The 24,345-nt window shown below is 46.4% G+C and overlaps 2 protein-coding genes across 4 annotated transcripts; one reads left to right on the top strand and one right to left on the bottom strand.

The window, feature by feature from the left end:
* Positions 1-1,162: 1,162 nt before the first annotated feature.
* Positions 1,163-16,787, bottom strand: LOC121093117 (cytochrome P450 20A1). 3 transcript variants are annotated; one of them, XM_040604969.1, is made up of 13 exons: positions 16,657-16,787; positions 16,008-16,057; positions 15,754-15,920; positions 10,630-10,775; positions 9,794-9,961; positions 9,008-9,086; positions 7,278-7,393; positions 6,818-6,872; positions 5,335-5,455; positions 4,335-4,446; positions 3,626-3,690; positions 1,686-1,775; positions 1,163-1,516 (listed from the first exon to the last, which is right to left on the bottom strand). In XM_040604969.1, the coding sequence occupies exons 1-13, from the start codon at positions 16,726-16,728 to the stop codon at positions 1,366-1,368; spliced, it is 1,392 nt and encodes a 463-aa protein (XP_040460903.1). In that variant the 5' UTR covers positions 16,729-16,787; the 3' UTR covers positions 1,163-1,365. The 3 variants fall into 3 exon arrangements, with proteins under 3 accessions (XP_040460903.1, XP_040460904.1, XP_040460905.1); XM_040604970.1 differs by having other exon boundaries at positions 16,684-16,768; XM_040604971.1 differs by lacking the exons at positions 9,008-9,086; positions 9,794-9,961; positions 10,630-10,775.
* LOC121093118 (alpha-aspartyl dipeptidase-like) lies at positions 16,787-23,942 on the top strand. The gene is made up of 8 exons (XM_040604972.1): positions 16,787-16,968; positions 17,046-17,134; positions 18,158-18,232; positions 18,822-18,901; positions 20,306-20,479; positions 21,978-22,037; positions 22,837-22,919; positions 23,451-23,942. The coding sequence occupies exons 1-8, from the start codon at positions 16,868-16,870 to the stop codon at positions 23,527-23,529; spliced, it is 741 nt and encodes a 246-aa protein (XP_040460906.1). The 5' UTR covers positions 16,787-16,867; the 3' UTR covers positions 23,530-23,942.
* Positions 23,943-24,345: the final 403 nt, after the last annotated feature.

The raw sequence follows: 24,345 nt of genomic DNA, 5'->3' as shown, positions 1-24,345 counted from the left end.
ATACACAGCTGCAGGCTGAGCAACACCTCAACTACCACCACAGCTTTTGGGTGGGAAGGGGGCTAGGAACCAAAGCTAACAGAGAAGTCAAGTTTATGGGGAAAAGGCTTATGAAGATCAGGTAAAGGGTGATCCTATGTAAGAAGGGAAAAAAGTATTAAAAAAAAAAAAAAAAAAGAGGAAAAAAAACGGAGAAACACACCCTGAAAAGGAAGTCAGCAATTACTCCAATGAGACAAGGTAAAGAGATTCTTGCTTTGCAAGCTGTTCAGTGAGGGCCTGAAAAATCTTTCAGGAGCTGGCCTCTAATGGCCAAAAGAGAGAAAAAGAAGTAGGCAAAAGCTTGTGAACATGTGGCATGCAACGTTGTGCTGGTTGGTATCATTTCCGAGGAAGAAAAGGATTCTTTGAAAGGCATTTAAGTTATTAAGTACAGCATTAATCCAGAGCCCTATAAAATCAGCACTCTCCCTTTCCAGTATTTGCAGGACCAGTCTCATGCTGACCCAGTGCTGAATGAATTGCAAGCATCTGTCAATTTCTGATCTGATTAGATTAGACACTGCCCTCAGAACTGTCAGGATAGAGAATCCCTTTCTCAGGGCTTAGTTCTGTGGTTTTATTTCATTTAATTATATTATTACTGATGCTTCTGTTTTCTCAGGGGCCAAACCAATTCTATTCCTCTTGGTTTACTAGCATTTCACAGTCACCCTTTCTCTTGCAAACCCACAGCATGGCAAAATTACACAGCAAGAGAACCGGTGGTGCAATTCCCACCCCACTTTATTTCTCTCTTTTCTTCTCTCTCTCACACACACTCACACATATTTCTCACAAGATATAACTGCTCTTCTTGACAGTTATAGCTATAGCTCAAGGGAAGGAAAGACACTTCGAATAAAAGTACCTATATATAGAGAAAGGCTTTGTCCTTGTCTCTCCAAGGTCTTGCCTAGCTAGGATCCATGAAGAAGCATTCCACTGTATGAGAGGCACTCTTACCCATCCCTGGCTACTGTTGGAGAGGGGCTGGATTCATCGGAGGTCTGGTCTTTTGACTAGTTGACACCCAATAATTCATACATACACCACTACAACGTTTTGTTGCTTCCTTTGGAATGGTTTGGCCAGAGATCCAAATGCAAATGTAAAAAAGGCATACAGATTAAATCTACTTTAATACGACTACTGGTTGAGTTAGAAAAAGTACCCAAGAGAGGTATGTGGTTAAAAATGTGGAAGGTAACAAACCCTGGATGTAAAATTCCTTGGCTGAGTCAGCATGGCACCAGCATGATTCCCCCTGAAACCCTTGTTCAGAGCATCACTTCTGGCACTTTTAGCCCCCTATTTTACTTGCTCTTAGGTTCTCTTAGACACCGTTATCCAGGCTTCCTCCTTTGGTGAGGTTACCAGCTCATATTTTGTCTCCATGACTTGTCCTTTCACTGGATGGAGATGCAGTTTCCTCACCAGGACACTCAGCAGAACTGTAGCCACCATATAGGCAAACCTGAGGGAAGAGGCAGGAGAATAGAATAAAACCCTTGCTACGATGTAAATCTGAAAAAGGACAACAGCCAGCTTGGACAGATTGTCTTAGCAGCAACAGGAAGAGGCTGAAAGCACCTTCTCTCCTGTCTGCCACAGACCCACACACAGACTTCCTTCCCTATGCTCACCTCAACTCCGGGCACTCCTGGCTTCCTGAAAAACCCAACAAGGAGAGGTTTTTCATGGCTGATTCTTCATTGAATCTCTCTGGGTCAAACCTGTGAAACACAAAATACACTGAGGCCTTCTGTGCAGGCACAGGGTCCTTTCCCTGGACACATGCGCACGCACACATGAGTAAGAAACTGGTGATGAGATAAAGAATCTCACTAATCTCTCTCTAAATCATGCTGGGTAATTTCACACAGATATATGAGGGCAACTGTGCATCTGCTCCATCTATATCCCCAGCTGGTCAGCTGTGCCCCAGCTCGGTCAAAATGCTGATAAACTGTGTTAATGTGACACAGGGCTGGAACGAACATGCACTGCCTCTCAGCAGTGAGTATTTAGGTTGAGCACACAGCTGAGCTGATGCTGCTACGTGCCCTCTACTCCCCTCCAGGGCAAACACAAGTGACTTGTCTCCCCCTCTCTCTCCCTCTGGGTCCTTTCCTCTCTCACTTCCAAAAATATTTCCCTTTTCTCCTTTCCCCTCACCCTTCTCCTCAAGCAGCTGGTGTGTATGTGTTTGTGCTGGGGGAGGGAAGCTGGTGACTCATTCAAGTGAGAAAAGCGGTTTCTAGCATTAGGATGGTGGAGGATGTGAGAAAACTATTATCCAGGGCTGGCATGAGTTAAAACAAGATTTCCATAATCAACTAACCCCAGGGAGACTAACAAAATATCACTCAACTTAAATATTAAAAAAAAACCACCAAAACCAAACAGGAAATTTGATGGATGGAAGACAGTTCTCTTTCACTTTCTGCTAAAACTTTCTGCTTATACTCCAGGTCTTTTTCTCCCTGCCTAAACATCCCTGCTCTGCTTCTACCAAAGCGAAAGGGCACATGCGTGGTGATCCCCAGTAAAAGCAGCATCAAACTTATATTCCCTCTGAACTAAAGTGGCAAATTGAAGATGTTGTAAAAGGAAAGAAAATGCAGCAAAAAAATAGGGAGGGCAAACAGCCACAAACAGTGGTTTTGTACAGTAGGTAGGTGAAAGGATCAAGGAGCTGATCTCCTGTCTCGATCACAGAAACACACATCTACCCAGGCCAAACCTCAGACCCCTTCATCTCGGAATAAACACACTATGTTCACAGCAGTCCTCACTGTCCCTCCCACCAAGCCTCAGCAAACCTTTCCCAAACACAGCGTGCGCCCTGTCCTAGCGGGCAGTCCCTGCCAAGATGCTCATGGGTGGGTGCATCAACGCCTGACCCTTTTGTAAGAGCTACGCCCCCAGGAGAGAACAAGTGCTGTTCTAAAGGCTCTATTCTTTCTCCTAAATCTCAGCTGTCTGTTCTTCCTGTCTAGAGTGAGTAACCCACATTTTTTTCCCAGCCCAAGCGAAGTCAGACACACGTTAATATTTGCCACCTGGAGGCCACAGGAAGCTACAGCAACTTTCTTCTTTAACCTCCAAAACAGTGGCCTGGATCTGGTTATGTTTTCATAGATAGAAGTAATGAGGTAGCATTTCCCTTCCCCCTGAGAAAACAAAGCTTCAGACTGACATATCTTCCCTTGCGTCATTGCTTCATGATGACAAGCAGTGATTCCAAAGCAATTCAAATCACTGCTTCTCTTTCACAAAAAAACCTTAAAAGGAAGTTACCAGCATTTGCCAGGGAAGTTGTGTGTGTGTGTGCGTGTAAAAAAAAGGTTTCATCAAACTCTAACACATACACGGGAAGATCATGTCCTAAATCGCCCTGAAATCCCACCCATGGAGACAAACCAAGACCTTCATTGCTTGATTTTCTTTTAGACTCCCTTTCATCTCCAAAATCTACTTAAGGCAGGCCCTGCAGCCAAACAGGCTGTGCTGTAAGATCTAAATAGTATTAATTAAAAAAAGGAAAAGGATGAGCTGCAATAAAAGTCTTGACTCTACATACTTGTATGGTGATGGCCAAGATGAACTATCCTGCAGCATCACACCAAGAGCATAAAGCACAAGGGTCTGTGAAGAAAATCAGGACACATATGTCAGAGCAAAAAGAAATGCACAATTAAAGACATCTCTGGGCAGCCCTGCTAGGTGATGATTATTCTGTAGACTACTCCTATTTCTTCGGTGCATTAAAAAGATAATATTCTATATTCATCTACAGATTTCCATAATCCATGCCCTGATGTTATGATTTTGACTTCTAAGGCCCATGCTACAACTGTTGGTGGTTAGAGAGGGTCTGATCCCATTCCTCTTCTCTTGCTGGCATAGATGTATGGAACACTTTATTCTCTGCAATGGAAGGTACCGCTCTGTGTGGGAAATATGGGTGATACAATCAGGCCTGAAATCATGCTCTTCAACGCACAACTGAGCTCATAAGCCCCTTCAAAAGATGATTCATCCCTGGTGGACCCAGAAGCAAAAGCAAATCTGCTCAACAAGAAAACATGGATTCCCAGAGCCTCTCCTCCAGAGGAACTGCGGGGCAAACTTTGAGCTAAACTGCACTTTCAGATGACAGAGCAGCTGCTCGGGTTCAACAGTGTCCGAAGAAACGTTCTTCCTGCCTCACTGCTCAGTGGGAGGAAGAAGAAACAGCAAATTTCCCTCCAGGAAAGGAGGGTCGCCTAGTGCTCCCAGCAGTGCCCTACCTCTTTGGGGATAGTGTGTTGGTCGACTCTGCCCTCCAGCTCCTGCAGCTGTGCAGCAATGGGCGTAAGCTTTGCTGTTCGCACTGTCTCACACAGGACCTGCCGACAGTATCTGCAACCAGTAAGACCTGGTTAGTTTAACCCTCCCAGAGAGAAGCTTGTCTACATCCAAGTGGCAGCAAAGAAAGCAGAGTCACCTGCTGCACTCAGGGTCACAGCCTGCTCCTGAAGCTGCCTCAAACCACACTGAGGCACTTCATTATTTTTTTTCTGGCAAGAAGGCACAGCATCTTTGCCAGAAGCCTTAGATCTCATTATCAGCTTTTAGGGAAGGTTATTGAAATTTCTCTTCACTACACTTTTTTCACATTTTATACCAAACTCTGCTAAAAAGCATAAACACACCAGCCCTCTTCCTGGACCTCTCATCCATACAAGCAGCAGTGAGAAACCCACATACTCACTACTCCCTTACTGAAACTCTAACAGCAGTCCAAACAGAAAAGGCACCCAGTGGCACCAACAGATGCACGAAAAATAAAGGCACACTGTTGACCAGTCATCATTCTGTGGCCCTTTGAAAAGATTATTACATGCTTTCTCTCTAAATATGTCTAACATGAATCCAACCACTAAAATGACTGATTACTTCTAGAAGGCAAACCAGGACAGAAACAAAACAAGACAGTAAGTAAACAAATTTTGTCCTGGCAGCCAGGGCATCAATTCTGTGCTCTCCTCTGCCCATGAACCTAAAGGGTTTCCTATAGACAACCTGAAGAGAGCAGCTTGGTCCCCATGTCTGGAGCCCTACAGCAGATTCTCTCTGTGCTGTGAGTCATCCTGTGGTTTGATGACTTCCAGAAAAAATAAGCGAGTATCTTTTGGATGTCTTCTTCTGGCCCAGCGTAGGCTGGGCATCAGGCTCCAGCTCATGAAGCCCCTGTCCCCACCACATGAGATAACCACCTTCCTCTGCAGTTCCTTCCACGGGACCCACCTGAGCTGTTCGATTTTCTCGTGCGTAATTGGTCCCTTCCCCAGAACGCGGTCCATTTCCTTGTAGAGATTCTGCTGAACATCTTCTGAGGTTGTCAGGAAATAGACTGCCCAGGTACACACTAGGGAAGAAATCAAGACAAGACTGGACCCAGAAAATTCACTTCTTTACAAACTGTGTCCAGTTTTTTACTTCCTGTACGTGGAACATTACTTTTTGACCCAGAAAAGGGTGAGCTCTGTTAACAAGAGGTTGTACTGATTCTGCATGCAGTGGCAAGAGTGGAGGCTGAACTCCTATGCAACAAGAGATCCTGCAAAATAAAGTTGTCTTTCCAATGCTATGAGGAGCTTAGGGAGCTGTGCAGGAGGCTGAGCCACTCAGTCTCACAGTTCTGGGGAAGAGACCACAGAGCCCAGCAAAACCTGGGGAACCAGGGTTATTAGACCAACCATGCAAAAGAAAGACTGGTTTGTCCAAAGCATCAGAAGATTCCCTTCTTTAGAGGGCTTCCCCAGCACATCTCAGGCAAGTGCTCCAGCCAGCCAACATCTGGGGCTCCTGACAGAGAGTGACAAGAACAGTATAGCCCTCTGCAGCAAGCTGGCCAATACTTGTCTCCCCTGCAACTATTTTGTGAGTATATATCTTCAACAGCAGAGTGAAAAAGAAACCTTGCATAGGAAATAAGTGTATAGGATGCAGTTTCCCTAAAGCTACAAGGTAATGTTTCTACCACTCCAAACTGCCTATTCAAGAGAACTATCTGAAATCCCTGAGGATTCAAGCCCCTTAAAATAACAGTCATCTTGGAGTACTTGGAGAGGCTATTCTCTGTGGAGAGTATTATCATAGTTGCCAAATTTACTTTCCACATTCTTTAACACCCAGCTGCACCTGGGAGGTTTTCTTTGGAGTCTCATCCCCACTGGATGAGATACAGGGCCTGATAATCACCCCCCTATCACAACAAATTTTACACAGCTCCGGTTTGTATTTTTATTTGGGCTTTTTTTCCCATAATCTTTGCACAAATCCCAAAGTAGCTTCTTTGAAAGTCTTCCATACATGGAACACACCTATCCTCCAGAAATTCGAAGCAGCCAGTCAGATTCCAGCACTCTGCTTTAATTTCCTTTCCATGTGCCAAAACCTATTTTACAACATGATCTTTGTGGCTTATGTCTTCTGGTGCTTTTTTATCAAATTTAGCATCAGTTGGCTGGGGTTAGAGTACAAGCAAAAAGCAATGGGAAGAAATTCTAAGTTCACCAAAAGACTGGGAAAGTTGTCAAACACAACTAGCTGTGAGGCTGTGTCAAGAGTCTGATGTAAAAATTAGCTTTTTCTCTACATGTGTAGCTCAGGAGAAAGAGAATGATGAATATAATTTTCTATTAGGCTAGAATAAGTCTCATGTCATCACACACAGTTTTAGACAGCTGAGTGTAAGGATGGAAAGTTACCTACAACCTGTACTTACAGTTAGCAGTGATTATGCATCCTGCCAAGGAGAAAATCATTGTATCTTCCAGAATCTAGGAGATAAAATCTACTTCAGAGAATGAAGTTCATAAGATAAAAAAGAAGTAGCAGATTCTCCACTCAAGCACATGAAATCCCTTCAGTGCAGAGAGCAGGAAATACATCTAGAAGACATAGACCGAACTCTCTATAGAACTTCCACTGGAATGGCACATGAGACATGCTTAATATTAACATACTTCTGGTTTATAAAAACAGCAATGAAGCAGTGGCAAGGGAAGCTACCAAATTCTAATGCAATTAAACATTGTAGGAGTGGAAGAAAGAACAAGAAACCCTGCTTTAATAAGGAAACTGACCTAAGATGCAAAAACTTAAATTAATCAAAGGCTACTAAGCAATGAGCTGCCCATCTAGCAAAATTCCATTGCTGTGTAATGACATAACAGCGCACAGACCTGCTGGTCACTGAGGCTCCCCTGCAGCAAGGTGTCTATAAAGATGTGCCTGTTGAATGCTCTGCCTCGGCGCTCCTTTGTAATTTTCCTTAAGGTGGATTCCATCTCCATCAGAGCTTTGGAAGCAAAAAGAAACATTTATTTTAAAACCTGGTCATCCTGAGTGCTGCAGAGAAGCAAATCTATCTCTCCATGCAGATTTTCAGACCAGCTGTCCCTGCTGGGCTCATTTACAGAAGCAGGCCCTGTTACATGTGGAAGGTGGAATCTCCAATTTAGTTGAAAACACAGGAAGCAAATAAGACAGCCTGCCTATAAAAAGCCGTCCTTACAGGTACAACCAAGACATGTACTTTGAGCTGAACTCATGTAAGGGGAAGCCAAATAACAGTCAGTGCTGAACCATCAGAGAACATGTTTCATCAGCCCCCACAAAAAACATCTGAACCAGGTAACACGAGTTGCATGGCCTGTAGAGTTAAAATTATTAAAGTGTTACAGCACCTCCAGCTACTGATGCTGTCCCTTTTGCAAGCATGGTGTAAGAGGACGGCTCTGTGCTAAAGTTTGCAGAGAAAGGAAGGTGGGGAACATGCAGGAGGGGTTTTGGCACAGAGTCCACACATCTGAAGATATGTGGGAGCCTAACTCCCAGTGCTTGTTGTGGGAGCTGGGGGGAGTTAGGGACCTAAGTGCCATTGCCTGTCTGATTTAAACGACCTACTCAAGACTATCCAGGAATCATGGAGCAGAAGTTGGATATGAAACTCGATTTACCAAGGCCCAATTCAGCCCCTTCGTCTTAGCACCACCCTTCGTCCCTCCCCTCTGCATAGGAAGGCCAGCCACACTTAAACACCAAGCATCACTACCTGGAGTTCAAGAAATTGTGTCCTAACACATCATCGTACTACAGCTCAGGAACAGTCCTGAACAGGTGCCATGGGAGAAACCCATTTTAACGGGGCAGTAGCTGTCCTCAGGTCCTGAAACCCACGGCAACTTAAAGAAGGAAACACTGAGTCTGGAGGATTTACAACCAAATCCTTAGTTCTAGATACAAGCTACTTTTCTTTAACATCTTATCAATCAATACTGAAAGGGTTTATTAACAACAAAGAAGACAGGACAACTGAAAAATAAAATAACTTACTGTGAAATCTATGAGAAACAAAAGCACTGCCACAACAGACCTGAAAATCATGTTACTTTGTAATAGCACATCAGAGGTTATCATGTGGAAGGAATCCATCAAAGCAGCACCTCTGTAATTGTGTCTTCCAGCCTGTGAGCGAGTGACTGGCAGCGCGTTCACCAAATGGTGCAGCACCACAGGAATGACCATACAGGCCAAACCAAGTGGCTCCGTTTGTCTCCACCTAACACAGTTGTCTGCCTCTAACAGAGGTCAAAAGCGGGTGCTAGGGAACAGAACAGGAAGGGAGCAAGCACACCCTGATACTTCCCAGGATCCTCTATCAGTCTCCAGACTGGACAGTCCCAGACCTGGAACTAGAGCTCTACTACAAACTTCTTGTGCAATAGCAGGGTTGTCACTCAACTTCAAACCAACAATCTTCTGCAAGAGTAAGGAGGACACATCTGGTAGCTTATGCCATGATGACCAACTCTGCAGAAAAGCCAAGACAGCTGGACAAATTAGTGCTTCTATATGCTAGCTAATTCTAAGTATTAATCAGAGTGGAAGACTGATTTTGGGAGGAACCTACCATCTTTGTAGAGCTTCTTCCTAGTCATGTTTTTGTCAAGGGACCCATCCAAGAAACCTTTCCCAATCTCTGACCAGATCTGAAAGAAGGACAAAGGGAAAAGCACCCATCACTCACCATAAGCTGAGACTGCTTGGACTTTTCTATTCTTCCCTATTCAGGAAAATGAAAACACCAAAAAAAATTGAGACGTCCTGTGAATATGGAACTGGTCTCCTCTTCAGGAAACCAAGTCCTATTCCAGATATTACATCTATGCTAGCTAAAATTGAATCTAACTGAAACAACTGTAATTACAGCTGTAGGGGAAAAGGCATGGGAACTTTGAATGGGAGGCAGAACTGTTTCTCTCCCACCCTATCACCAGCAGATCTGACATCCCCAGATGTGGACACAGCTTAGGACCTCCTCATATTTTCCTCTCTCTACAATGTCACAGAGCCTTCAGAAGATCTTTGAAAAGGAGAAGTCCCACTAGCATTCCCAGTAGAGTTTAACAGACTTAAGTACCAAACACCTCTCAGCTGCCATTGGATCTGGGTTTCTGATCCCCACAGATCTTTTAGAAACACCTTAGGCTAACAACAGCAGGATCAGCATTAGGATCTTTCTGATAGTTTCAGCTTGGGACAACTGAGGCAGAGCCCTCAAGCTCTCAAGCTTAGTATTAGCTTACTGTTAAAGTCTCAGCAGTAGCTTGTACCAAACTGCACGCAGACACAAGCTGTGCGCTGTTAGCATGTACAAATGTAACAGGGAGATTTCCTGGCTTTTTGTGACACTTACTGCATCGTGGTGCCTGCGGAATCGGATGACTTCCCGGTCATCTTCAAAGCTGCTGCCCATAGCTGTCTGCGTGACAGACTTCATGGCAAAGCCCAGCATGTGCTGGCAAAGCGGCACGTGTTGTGCCTCAGGGAGAGAGAGCCATTTGGCTAGCAACTCTTCTGACAGCTTGAGAGGGAAGGAACCATTAGTTGGCAGTAATATCAGCAGCCTATTTACCAAACATACCCTGGAGACATTCCCACCCAGTTCCTAAGGCGGACCACACTTCCACGGCTACGGCATGAAGCTACACTCTTTCCAGGGTTTCCTTCCATTGTTAACTTAAACAGTAACATTTTAGCCTGAAATATTCTGCTTTTTCCCAAGGTTTTCCCCCAACAAGCCCTGTCCTACTCTCTTCTTCCCTCTGTCACGGAAGAAACCTTAAAACCTTTAATACTAGTAGCTCCAAACTGAGCAAAGAGATCATATTCTGGCTGCTGGACTGAGTCAACAGAACAGTTCTTCACCTGTTTGTGGCCCCAATAGCTGATTCCTTGCTCCTCCTTCTTGTCCTGGGAAATAAATCTAGAATCCAGGTGCTCCACCTTTATCTGCATCTGGTATCTTAGCACAAAAAGCCACCAAACCCAGCCCTTCCCCCTAACCCACTGGAGCTAAGAGAAACCAAATATTCACACCATGCTGGAATGGGCAGAGGCTGTTTGCTGTCTCAGATGGCTTATAGTTTCAGCACTAATTTGAATGCAGCTCCTTTATCCCAGTGGTCGTCCTCACTAAACTTTCCCATGAGCCACACAGGGCTTCTCCGCTGTACGAGGGCAGTTACGCACCTTCTGGATGAGAGCAAAGTTACTTTGCAAGGACTTGGTCACACCACTTTCATACAGCTTTCTCCTCGTGTGGCTCTCTCCTGTATCCCTATTCATGCTGGACTGGTACCTCAAGAGGGACTTCAGCATCGTCTCAAAGGGATCCACTGAAAGCAAAGAAAAAAAACACCACACAGAAGTCAGGCAGTCACACCACACGGGGATGATGAAAACAGCAACCTCTTTAACCGGGTGCTGCTACTTCTGGGCAGCAAGCAAGGCATAGCTTCTTCCCCCAGGAACAGTCTCTTCGGACTGTCAAGCTTCTCTTGCTTAGCATGGGCTGGGACCTCATAAGGTCTCTCCTGTGTGGCAGGGTACCGCTCCCCCTGCAGAGGCTGCCTGCTGGCTCTACCAAGTAATTCTTTAGTAACAACGCCTTGGAAGCTTGTTCCCAGCTTGCCAGTTCCCAGCTGGTTGTGCCACTGACTCAGTGACAATGGGAAGAGTGGCATGCTCCTTCCCCTTCTCCCGCAGCCTCATCTGCAGCCCCTCTAGCACATTGCCCCTTGACATCGGGTGCGCCCTCCTGCCCTGACCATGGCTACGCACTCAAGATGTACCAGCTCGCATGCGAGACTTAGCCAGAGATTGCTCTCTGCACTCCTTACCTGGCTTCACAGCAAACCTCACTGGGCACCCTACTGCTCCCGCGTGATTCCTCTTGCATGCACCGAGTTCCCTGCTGATGAGCTCTTCCCACACGAACACCCACCTCTCAGTCAGGGCTGCCTCCGGCAGAGAAGCTCTTACAGAGAACGGTACCCCACTAAGCTACAGAACACTTCCTACTTCTGTTACCTTACTTTCTATCTTCCTTCTGCACAGACACTTGCAACACCGTACAAACTAAACACAAGCACTTATCCTCCATCTTCCATACCCGTGGTCACTTCAGTTAGATCTTTAAATCTGAATTTCACCACCAGGGCCTCTACTTATTAAATTTGCTAAAGTGTATTAGGTGTCAACGCAAAGCTGTGCCATGAAGCATGGCATACGCGTTTCTCTTTCTGAAAACTTTCCTGTGGGTCTTGCAGAATGGGCAGAATCTTTAAGGAACTATCTGGAAGCAGCAATCAGGGGGTTTTCAAGAGGGATATTTCAACTGTTTATCACAATCTGTTATTTCTCCCAGATAGAAAGGGAAACCCCTGAGGCATCAGAAGACATCAGGGCTGGGCTAGACACATATGACTATCAGCTGTGGATGCATCTAGGCTTCCCAGCAGAGACTGGGGCCTCATTGTGCTACTGGACAAACATACAAGCAGAGATAATTCCCACCTGTAGAGGACTTACTACCTAATGACACAAAAGCAGCTAATGAGGCCAGAGGCATAAATATGGTAAACTTTCCTAAATGCTTTTCTCTCACACCATTTCGCTTCCCATGTTTTTAAGCTCTGCATCTCACGCTCTCCCCAACTTTAAATGACAAGTATGTGCATGTGTCTTTTGGCATAGCAGATGGTACCTGTGGCTCTCCATGTGGAGCAGGCTGCTATGTGACTCCGGCTGCTGCTGACAATTCCTCCTCCAAGGTACTTTGCCATGGAGTGGCTGCTGCTATTCAAGCCACGCTTCCCTGCTGACTGGCCCTGGCAGAGCTAGGCACAGTACTAGGGTAGCCAAAAAGACACATGGCTGTCGGTAAAGCCCACACAGCAAATCTGGCAAGCAGAGGCACTGGAGAGGCTAGACGATGCTTAGCATCATCACCTGCAGAAACTGCAAAGTTCTCCTGGTGTGTATGAAAGAAAACTGCTGGATCAGCCCCGGGCTCCAATGTTTTCTCCCCTGTCCCTAATGCAAACTGGCAGCCCCATGCCACTAAAACACCCTCTGTTATGAACTCAGGACTGCAGAGCCCAAGCTGCCCTTTGCTGAGGGCTGGCCCTGCCTCACAGTGTTTGGGAATGGCTATTTCTCCACAGGTGCAGGAGGCTAGTGACTCCACAAGGCACAAACCACTTCTTGGAGACAGGGCTCAGTCCTACCAACGCTTCCACGGACTTCTTCCTTTGCCCTTGTCTTGAAAACACCTCAAGGGTTACACTTTCAGTCCTCTTAGTGAAGCATCTCAAAATTTCAGCTGTTCCTTCTACTTACAAGGAAAGCTTCTTCTTCATCACAAGGGCATCAGAGTGCTATTCTGGACACCATTGTAAGTAAATATAGAGAAAAGATCTAACTCTGGATAGTCAAGACAGATGCCAAGCAGAACTGAACATCAGAGACGGACAGGACCTCTGAAGCTGCACAGTACAAACACAGAACAGCAACAAAGCTGTCCCGCTCAAACAGGCCACGACCCATAGCTCCATCTTCAGCATTCAGGGTGCTTCAGGTTCGCTGGCCCAACACAAAAGGTGACATCAACTCATAGGAGTGTTCCAGGTGGGTCCCGGCAGTCCTGAACTAGTCTACTCTCTTCAGATCCACACCCTTTGGAGGCCCGGACTGCTTCCCCAAAGCCTCTCATGGGAATCACCAGTAACAGCAGCAAAATTTTACTTCCTTTGAATTCTCCTTGCAAATTCATCTCAACCAAGCTTTAAGAGGTCATGAAATCATACCAGCTTCAAACATTGCTTTAAGCATGAGAAAAAACAGTCTGCTGGCATGGGGAGCCTGTTAATAATTATGAATGCAATTAGTCCAACTTCAAGGCTCTCACAAGAGATGCACTACCAGCACCTCTCTCTCTCCCAGAAGTCTGACCATACCTGTGACACACAGATGTGATGAAAGGAACCTTTCTCTGCTACTTGGAGACAAACCCTACACCTCCAGCTTGGAAACCAACAAGCAGGCACCTATGAAGAACAGCTCTGGCCTCAGGTGCCCCAGCAGACTGAGGAGAAATTGCATGGCAAGAGTTTTTTTGGTGGCGTTGGAGAGCCGCGACTTGGATATGAGCCAGTTCACAGTGGGCTGTCTCCTGCCCCACAGCACCGTGCGCACAGGAGAGATGTGTGCAAGACCAGGCCTCCAACAAAACTACAAGCTGCCCAGAGCCAGTTTGTGGCTGAGAGCTACCACTTATAACCACTCACCATGAAATGGTAGAGGAAGCAAGCATTTTGCTACAACCACTCAGCTAAGCTACTACATGTTGTTTATACCTGAAACCTCCAGGAAAAACAGTAAGATTCCTCACCTCTAATAAAGTTTGAGCACTTCTGACAAGCATCAGTGCTAAAAGGAAAGCACGGATACAACTAACATCGCTGCTTTTTCAGGTCTGAGTTCAGTACAGATCATGAGAACCCTCCTTCTTAAACCTGCCACTGCTGCCTTTAGAAGGAGCCACCATAAGCTCCTCCATCTGTGGGGCAGAACACACTGTCCCTGGCTCCTCCTGCATGACAGGCTCCTTGCTCCTCTGAGAGCACTGGCAGCCCTTCTTTGCACTTGCTTTACCCAAAATCATGCCCAAGTACAGAGGTCAGAGCCATACATGGGATTCCAGGTCTGGCTCATGTTCATCTTGTGCAATAGCCTAGATGCTTTCCTCTCTCTACAGAAAACACATGACTCAATGTACCCTCTTCTTTTTTTCTACGGCCATGTCATCCTGCAGGCAATTAGTGCAGCCTGCTTTTGCTTCTCACCGTTTCTGCTATCCCAGCCCTCAGGGGTGCCCATCTGACTCTGCTTCCTTGTGCTGACAAGGGGTCCCAGCGTAACACCATCAGGGCAGGCTGCTAACCTAAGTGGGAGTATTTCACCTCCCCACCTCAGCACTTCGCTTTCCCAACATAATCCAGCCTCGCTTCCTCTTTCACTTCTCATATCCCATTACCTCCAGCTTCAGTGATGATCCGAGTGGCGTCCAAGCAAATTCTGAACTGAAAGCCCGACAGAAACACAGTTCTATCACTTTCCTTATCTAGAATTCTAATTACCAAAGAAGTATAGCATGCATTTCCTATTTATCCCCATCCTTAAAAAAAATTATGTTTAGCCCTTGGCATAGCAGGACACTAGATTAGTCGGTCGCTGCCTGGGTCACTTTGTTTCCTGCATTTGCACTGTATCTGTTTTTTTCCAGTATTTGCGTACTCCCAAATTCAGAACATTTCCGAGAACTTGCCTGCTCAGGGGCCTGTCACCACTGCCCTGAGCTTTGAGAAAGTGACTGTCTGCTCAACTTCCCCCAAACACACTTGAGCGCATCCAGATTTTTCAGGGTGGGTTCCCACCTTCTGGAGTGTTATTGCTATCAGCTGCATTTTGCTGATCTTCATGAACTCCCACTCTTTCCCCAGATCATCACCATTTTTTTGAGCCTGTCATGCAACTGTACAGGACGCTTACCCACCACAACCTCAGCACTAAGTAACGCTGAGATACCTGCCTGTGCCTAAAGGCAGCCTAAAGGATCAGGTCAGATGTGTCAACCAGCACCTCATTCAACTTTGCAAGATGAAAACTGGAAAAACAAGAGGGTAAACCCAAATATCAGCTGAGTTAACTTAAACGTCTGTGATCCCCTTAGGAAGCAAAACACCCACCTAAAATGTTTATATCATAAATTAAAATACCTTCCCAGGACTAAGACTGTCAACTCAGCTACCAGCACCACTGACCACTTCCAAAATTGAGCACAAAATTCTACACGCAAAAAAAAACAAAAGTTAAAGAACAACTTCAAACAATACTTTAAAAACCTCTACACTGAACTACACATGGGAGCTATCGCAAACTAGCACAGTAGTTTTCAGACTTACTTTAGCAAAGTTTCCCCTCTTAAATTATATTTCAAACTGCTTTTCAAATGTATGCCAAGCAGCTACAGGACCTTCACCCTGCTGTTTCAAGTGATCTTTTCCATAAACATTTGCCTGTAGGGAGATAGTAGAAGGCACAAGCATGCTCATTTCTTGATGGCCATTTGACAGCAGCAACTCTTTGCCACTAATACTTAAGTCCAAAGTCATACCTTAACCGCTATTTCAGCTGCACACCGAGCCTCGTTTTCTTTCTGCTCTGAACGAAACTCCAGCTCTCTTGGACACAGGATGCCCAGCACGGCCAGAAGGAACCAGTGGACTCAAAGATAAAGCAAAGGACACTTACGCAATCGGTTGGGGTTAATATGTTGTTTCAGGAGATCGATGGAGCCAAGGCTGACAACAAGACGTCTTCCAAACCAGAAAGAGACCAGTGGGCCATATTTCTCATGAAGGTTCACCAGGAACTCATGCAAACTGCTGCTGGTGATGATATCTGGCAGGTTGCCATCCCTGAGGAACACAAAGAGGATACCTCGTCATGAACAGCACTCTCTGCCAACGCTGAGCTTGATCAGTGCTGGGATGGAAATCACTTACTTTTCATCAGCTGGAGCCAGCCCAGGGATACCTGAAGCTTGCCTAGATGCCTAGGGTAAAAGGACACGCATCAACCCCCTTGAACTTCAGATTCTGCACAAGTCCCACAGCTTCCCAGTGGGAGAGATGGATTTTCCACCGCAATCCTGCTGCGCCACTCGCAACGTTAAACAAGAGCTGGCTAAGCCACGTCTTCAGGCCTCGCGCCTGCCAAGGCTTACGAGGCCGATCGACCGTGAGCGCGTGCCTGGCCCACCGGGCACACCAGCATCACCCACCCGGTGAGGGGGTAGATCCCCGCGTACAGATTTCCCGGGTCGGGTTTGCCACGCAGATCTCGCCCCCAGGTTTCGCCCCGGAGACCCGCACGGCCGCCGAGCTGAGCTGCCGGGGAGCCGGCGCAGCCCCCCGGTGGGCTCAGCCACCGGCACGTACCGACCGCGGCGGGCCGGGGCGCGGGGGCCGGGCTGCCGCGGGATGGGCCCGGGCTCTGGGCGTGGGGCAGCGGAGCGGGGCCGGGCGGCCCAGGGGCGGCGGGAAGGGCCCGGGGCGCGGTGGGGGACGGGCCTCTCGGCCGCTCGCTGCCTGCCCCCCGGGCCGGGCTGTGCCGTGCGTCCCGCCGGGGGCCCGGTACCGGCAGCAGCATTACCGGGTAGAGGTAGAGCACGGCGCCCACCAGGATGAGGAGAAAAGTGACGGCGAAGATGGCGAAGTCCAGCATGGCCGGGCCGGGCGGCGGGAGCGGCGGGGCCCCACCCCGCGGGCCGCGGCGGGGCAGGAAGGGGCGGGCCGGGCCGGGCCGGGCGAGCGGGGACAGGCCGGGCTGCGCGCACTGACGGCGGGGCACGGCGCCGGGCGGCATGGGGGGCCCGCGGCGCCTGCTGCTGGTCTCCAACTCCACCCTGCACGGCGGGGGGTACCTGGGCCACTGCCAGCAGCACATCCAGAGCTTCCTCGGGCAGTAAGCACCGCGCAGGGCCCGCGGGAGCCCGCCCGGCCGCCCCAGCTCTGACCGCCGCCTCCCCTCTCTCCTCGCAGGACGGTGAAGCGGGTGCTCTTCGTCCCCTACGCCCTGCACGACCGCGACGCCTACGCCCGCACCGCGAGGGAGAAGTTCGAGAGCTGGGGTAAGCGGGGCCGGCCCCAGCGCCCCGGGCCGCCGCAGGGGGGAGGCGGCCGGTGTCGCGGGGGGGCCGCCGCTGCGGGAGCGGGCGGGGCGGGGGGGGTGTCGGTCCGCCGCGGGGCCCGCTGCCCGCTAGCAGCTACTCTAAAGGCCCCCGGAAGAAATCGTGTTGCGAGCGCTCGGGGCGCCTGGGGGAGGAAGCTGTTTCCTAAACACCGAGCGCGTCTGTACCTGCTCCAGCGCACCGGGGCGCGGTTTGGTCCCTGACACCTTAAGCCTGGGGTCGAGCCGTGCAACCGCTTAACGCAAAACCCTTTACTATAACGCACTTCAGCCGGCCACGCATTTCCATGATAACAGCAACTCAGCTTTGCTTCGAGCCAAGGTTTTTCCAGAGCAGCCTACAGCGACACCTCCGCCCAATACCCACCACCATTCGGGATAACCTGTTACCCCAGTAATAACCACTACTCACTGCCCTGGGCAGCACACTTTGCTCCGTTCTTTTGCAGAAAGATTACTGCCAGCACACATCCACCTTCTGGCTCTCCTGGCACTCCCTGTACTCAGCGAACCCCAGCAAGGCAAATCTGTCAAAGCCAGACATTTTAACCATTTAAAAAAAAAAATAAATCAGATCAGATATTTGCACTAGTAATGCTAGACCCAGCGGTGGCACGTCGTGTTCAGACTTGCAGCCGAGCTGAAGCCTGACAGCTTTTTCCTTCTCGTTTCCCAGTTTGCCGGTAATGCTCAGCAGGACCGCGTGCCTCAGCCTGTGCCTGCCGAGTGAAATGCTCCGCTCTTAAGATACAGAGCATGTATATCTGTAAATCAAACATTTCCTTTGGTACAGCTGGATGCAGAAGCCCTGCACCAATGTAGGACATATACTTTACGTTGTAGAGTTCTCTGAAATTTCCCTAGTTGTCTGGCAAGACATTTGGCTCGGGGGGAGGGAGGAATTGAACATACCACATTCCTCCACCAAACCGAAGTGGCAAAGCAAAATACTCTTTCATTTAAGGTTATGGGCTGGACAGCATTCATGAATCTTGTGATCCAGTGGAAGCTGTAAGGAAATCTGAAGCAATATTTATCGGTAAGTTTTACTTCTTGCTCCCTGATGAGGGTTTACATAGGGCACTGGGTTAGTCCGGCTCAGAGCAGGCACTGTAGAAACAACAACAAAAAAGTTGGGCCTAGCAATCATTAGAAACTACAGAAACCGGTACTTTGATGGGGAACAGTAAGACCCTACATTTAGTGGTGGGGATGGAAATAGGAGAGATTTGTTAATGGACCTTCACCTCCAGTAAATTTCAGATTATTCATTTGAACAGTACTTCAGTGATAAAACACAATCATCGCAGCTGGATCATCACTTATCAAGTCTAAAAAGTTTCGGGACTACTGGGCTCCAACTGAGCATAGTCCTAATGCCGTGCTCCTGGGTATTACAGCAGTGTCTGCTGACAAGAGCCAGCACCAGTGTTACAAGAAGGACTTGGGGCATGAGCCTAGAGCTTGCCCTGTGACCACTCTTCTGAAGCTTCTGGTTTTACTGCTGCTCAATGCAGGGTACTACCCTGAATAGAGCATAGAAATCATTGAGCCTGCCAAGTTTGTAAAAGCTTCGATGAATATTGGTGGTGAGAACATGTTAAATAAGCTGGGCTCTCTCTCCACAGGAGGTGGGAACACATTCCGTCTCCTGAAAGCTCTCTACGACAACTGTCTAATACAGGAGATCAGGAAAAGAGTTCTTGAGGTAAATACTACAGGACGTTGGCCAAGTCTGAATGGCAGGATCTCATGCATAAGCTTTTGTTCAGACAAATCCAAGTTCATTCTGCATCTTTGTGTCTAATATACTTCAAATATTGAGCCATCTCACGCAACCTGGTGGACTGAGATCTGTGGCCAAATAAGGCTGCCATTAGTCATTGAAGCCTGAAAAGACCTGAGGTCAGCAAACTTTCTAGGGCAGTTTCCCAGATGTGGGACTGCAAGACCTTGGGATGTACAATGCTGCATAATACCTTAGAAGCAAGCTACTCGGTGTAAAATACCAATGAAGAGCAGTGCAGGACATAATCGATGTCCAGAAACCCTGCTTTTCAGCCTGAGGTGTCCACTTTCTATTTTGCTAATAGATACAGACACGTTCAAGTTGCAGTTTTTTGCTAATAAACTATTAATAGAGTTGGATCCATACATGCCTTTTAGTCAATGTCCTGTTGACGCTGAAAATGGTGTAATTACCTTGTGTACCTCTTTGATCTGGAATTGAGAGGTATGAGTGCCATCGAGTCCTTCTGGTCAGCAGCCCCCTTCTGGCTGGCAAATCTCATAAGGCACCACAAAGATATACCATCCATGGAGCAGAACAGAAGCCAGGTGTTCCCCTAGCAATATGGAACTGCAAACAACTTCAGGCAGATTTATGCAAGCACAATACATTTGAAAAGGCCAGCTTCCAAGAAAAAAAGGTTATGTAGCTAGGCCGTCTTAATATACAGAAATTCAATGCCTGTTGTGGGCAAAAAAGCCAGAAAGTGTTCAAGTACCGGTGAAGTCTAGATAACTGTTTGGTTACACTTATACTAGCAGCGGTTCTCTCAAGATAGCTTATTTTTACAAATTGTTCTATTATCCATATACTTGCATGTTTGTGTGGAATCCTTCCACTTAGAACACAGCATATAGTAATACCTGAACTCGCACTAAACTGGCTGGTCACAGTACTGGTAAGCTGATGCTGTGGCAACATTGTACTCAGCTTCAGATGGGCTGCTCTCTTCAGAAGCTAGTTAAAAGCTAGCGCAGGTATTTCCTGTAAATGCAATGCACATAATAAATCTGTCTTAGTAAAATCCAATATATGTACTAACAACCTTCAAAGTTCTCTTGTGATGGGGTCACAGCGTTATGAGTCCAGGACATCCAACAAGTAGTTCTCTGACAACCATGACTGACATATACAAGCTGTTGTGCACCTCAGAACCTGAATTCTTGTTCTTCTGCTTTTCATCTGTGAAGTTAGCAGTGAGATGTGGACTCAGTGCGATCTGATTGCTGAGTCTCCAAGAATGATATAAGATGCTAAAAAACGCTATAAAATGTAGTTCCTGATTGTAATACTGCATACTAATCATTGCTTTTGTCCTTTCAGGATGGGATTCCTTACGTGGGATCCAGCGCAGGAACTAACGTTGCTACCATCAGCATCAATACTACCAATGACATGCCAATTGTTTATCCACCTTCCCTGCAGGCTCTAGGTTTAGTTCCTTTCAATATTAACCCCCACTACCTGGACCCAGATGTTAAAAGCACTCACATGGGTGTAAGTAAAGCATGCCAGAGCTAACACAGTAACCAGGGTGCAGAGGTGCAACAACAATGTATATTTGTGAGGCCTTACAAAGCTATAGAATGTCGTTAACAGCTGCTCCCTTGAGCAACTGGAAATGCTAGTGAGGCAGTAACACTTCACTCCCTCCTAAGGCTTTTGAGTGGGAAGAGAAGTTGGCAACAGTATTACTGAGAGTGGAACAAAATGTTTTCACAAACAGCAGCTTTGCAATGTCTAAAATACTGTTGCTTCATACCTAGGCATGGAATGGGGCCTGGGGCAGGGGGATGGCACAGGGAAAGATAAACTTCAAATGTGCAATCCACTGTGTTTCTGGAAAGTCCTGCCATAGTCTCTCTCGCCTGCTGCTTGAGGAGACCCAACTTAAACATACATTACGAGGCTTAAATATCTAAAGGAATATCTGAAGGAACCATCAGAAGAGATCTTGAGATTGCATGCGATCTTGTATAAGAAACTACCTAGGCACCAGTGTCCTTGCAGAGAGTATACCCTGTAACATCCAGTACTGAGCAAGCACAGGTACTAATACAGCTGAAAGAAAAACATTTTAACCATCAAGCATGAAAGACTAACATCTCCACTATGGAGGAGCCGATTCTTGAATAGCCTGTCAGTTAATTCTTCAGGGAGCAGCTTCTGTGGTGCATGTTTTAATAGCCCAAATACTTTCCTCCTTGTAGTCAAAATTCCTTCATGGTTAGAGGAAGTATTAAGAATTAGGGGACAACAGAGAGATGGAGGATCAGAGCATGCTTCTAGAATTTAGATGAAGTAGGTACTCGTTTAATCAGCTTGTCACTAGATAAGCAGGCAGTCTTTTCCCTATAAATAACTTCTGCTGTTTCTCAGAAAAGAGGCTGGAAGCTCTGTGCTGTACCAAGTCCCTGCTGGGTTCCTGTGTTTCCTTACCAACAAATCCTTCTGGTTCCATTTCTTTTAACTACTGTTGCTCAGTTCAGCAGCAAACCCCCAGGAAACATGGCAGAACTGTTCACAGAAGGAAATTCTTCAGTGTAATACCTACTTGAGGACAAAAAAGCACATATTTTATCAGTGGAAATTCATGGTTCGCTACCCTCTTTCATGAGGGTGACATCTTGGGCATTTGCTTCCACCATCTTCCTCAGTGCTCTTGCTCCAAGGTTGAGCACGTGGAGCTAGCATTAAACACACAAAACAAAACACACAAACCAAAAACACCAAAAAACTGGATTAACTGAGTGGAAGCAAGTTTAAAGGGTTTTGGGAACTGGGATTGTGCGAGTTATTTGATCAACCTGCAGCAATTGCTGCTAGTGATGAAGGGTGGAATACATATCTATTAAAGTCAAACCTGCCACTCCATTATCCTTGAGGGGAAGTGCCAGCTTTGTTTAATGTTATGAAATTGGTTGGTGTCATGCTTGGATAGCTGCAAGTCCTACCGTACTGCCTGGGCAGCTAAATCTAACACTCACTGTTGCAGGAAACAAGGGAGGAAAGAATTCGCCAGTATCATGAAGAACCAAACACCCCTCCCGTTCTGGTGAGTAGTAGTTCCCAGTCATGAAGCTCATGGCTCTAAGTATGGTAATCATTTTAAATGCATTCTTACTAGCTTTCAGTGTGGGCTCCCCAGCCTGATAAGCCTTACAGAACTGCGGCATGGAAGGCCAGTTACATTCTTGCTAAGAGCTTCAACCTTGGATTTCGCTCACTTGCAGAAAATGGGTTAGAACAAGTGAGATGCTTGGAGTCCTGTTGCCAAACCCTGTATTTTAGGCAGCTCTGGCAACTTCTAGTCACTGGCCACCAGTCATATGTTGTCTGCTGGGGGTGGTGTGCATGCAGATGTTAAGATACCGCTCCTTAATCTTTTTGCAGGTATTCTTAACTTTACAATTTGTTTTAATCTCCCTAGGTTTCTGAATTTGCTCATTCAGTAGTATGTTCGTAGTTACAGTGAGGAAGTGCGACCTCTGGGTTTCCTGTCCCTGTACTTGAGCTTGGAGTGTAGTTTGTGCTCTAGGAAACCCAGCTGGCTGTGGCTTGGCACAAACTGGATCTAAGAATGGTGATAGCAGAAGTAGTTGTGGAAAAAAAACCCACACTTTCCTTTTCTCCTTAATGGTTTCTCCTTTAAAAGTGAAAAATAAACAAGAAAACCAGCTTCTAAACCAAGATAACTCTCCTAATTTTGTCTTGACATCTTTGTTAGAAATAGGTGAGTGAGAAAGCCTTGTCTGTAGTGATGGCGAGCTGCACTAAAACTGGCCTGCTTGTGACAAGCATTCTAGCCTTTTAAATAGCTTGAAAATAACATTTAATGTTTCCATCACCATTAGGGCTTGCGGGAAGGTGCAATGCTGCTAGTGGAAGGAGACAAAGCCACCTTGCAAGGAGTGACAGGAGCACGTCTGTTTCAGAGGTAAATGCTTCATTTAAATTGATACCCTCCTTCAGACAGGAAAGAAGACTTCTGTTAAGACTCCTGGCACATGCTGCCTGTACCCTATATCAGAAGTTACTTAATCCCTTGCTTCCATTTATTTTTGGGGGAAAATACAAGTATTGCTTTATGCTCCAAAGGAGCAGGCAGTACGACAGCACTCTGACTTACCCAGTAAGTGCTATGGCATTACATCCATTGATGCTTGTGTTTTCAAACTACAGTCACTGTTCGCAGAAAGAGCCCCAGTAGTCAGCTCTGTTATTGAAGGCCAGGGGAACGCTGGCTTGGTCCCCATGCGCTGAACTCTAGAACAAGGGAAGTCATGTCTTTAAACATATGAACATATAACTAAGAAATCTAGTATGTATGCCCCATGATGCAGGCAAGGAAGGGAGTCAAAACTGCTTGTTATGAATAAGGATGCCTTGTTCTGTCCTTAGTAACAGATGGAAGCACAGCAGTCTCAGCTCCTGTTAAAGCTCACAGCATGGTTTTTCTTGTTTACAGGGGTAAGAAACCAACTGAACATGAGCCTGGAACAGATTTCAGTTTCCTCCTGATTGACAGTAATCTCCAGAATCTGTAGCCTTGCACATTCTGCAGTGAAAAAATATATGAGGAGGAAGGAAAGAGATGCTTCTAGTCCCAGGGTGGGTGGAGAACCTTAGCTTTATAAATAAATATGCATTCGTGGAGTCTTTTCCCCACCCTAATTCACAACTCTTATCTCTCCTTCCCAGCAAAAAGACAATTTTTATTGCAGTACTTGAGTAATCATTGCTGTTCTTAGTCTGAAAGGGTCTGTACATTCATGTATCCACTTTGATTCCTTCCCCACCAAAAAAAAGTTACTTTAATGCAATTAAGACTGGACATCCAAGCCACCTGTCCCTGCTGCCTAACTTTACCTGCTAAATGAAAGAATTATTCATTTAGTGTAATCCCACACTATTAGTTTAATTTCTGTGCTATTAATAAAGGGAGAAGTTATGCATTCAATTACTTTTATTTGCTTCAGACTCATGTTAAATATATACAATGCTAATTATGTACAAAAGTGTGCATGTTAAAAATTGTCAGGTTACAAACTTGCAAATCCTAGAAAAGTGCAAAATTTTAAAACATCTTCCACCATGCTGTACAGAAAAACACCCATCATTAGCCAATATACACACTCTTAAAACATACTGGTAAAATAAAATAAGACATACAGTATACTCTTAAAGCACCCAGAAGGGAGAAAGATATTGCACAGAAGACTGACAGCAAGTTCATTACAGTGCCTGAAGGGTCATTTTTGAAAGCAGGTATTTCTGACACTCCTCAGACCTAACATTTAGCTCTTAAAAAAAGGCATTTTTTGGCATTTAAAAATCCATTTGTAATCATGTAATTGCACAAT

This window comes from Falco naumanni, chromosome 8, assembly GCF_017639655.2.
Source record: "Falco naumanni isolate bFalNau1 chromosome 8, bFalNau1.pat, whole genome shotgun sequence".
Classification (NCBI taxonomy): domain Eukaryota; kingdom Metazoa; phylum Chordata; class Aves; order Falconiformes; family Falconidae; genus Falco; species Falco naumanni.
This window is presented reverse-complemented; position numbering and strand designations above follow the sequence as displayed.

Bases quoted from the DNA above. Each gene is read 5' to 3' on its own strand.
- LOC121093117 (XM_040604969.1), bottom strand. From the start codon at position 16,728: ATGCTGGACTTCGCCATCTTCGCCGTCACTTTTCTCCTCATCCTGGTG. The intron at 6,873-7,277 runs GTCTGTGCGCTG...TTTATCTCCTAG, and splicing joins GGAGCCTCAGTGACCAGCAG to ATTCTGGAAGATACAATGAT. The intron at 5,456-6,817 runs GTAAGTACAGGT...TTTCTTCCCTAG, and splicing joins ATGCATAATCACTGCTAACT to TGTGTACCTGGGCAGTCTAT.
- LOC121093118 (XM_040604972.1), top strand. From the start codon at position 16,868: ATGGGGGGCCCGCGGCGCCTGCTGCTGGTCTCCAACTCCACCCTGCAC. The intron at 18,902-20,305 runs GTAAATACTACA...TTGTCCTTTCAG, and splicing joins TCAGGAAAAGAGTTCTTGAG to GATGGGATTCCTTACGTGGG. The intron at 22,038-22,836 runs GTGAGTAGTAGT...CATCACCATTAG, and splicing joins CAAACACCCCTCCCGTTCTG to GGCTTGCGGGAAGGTGCAAT.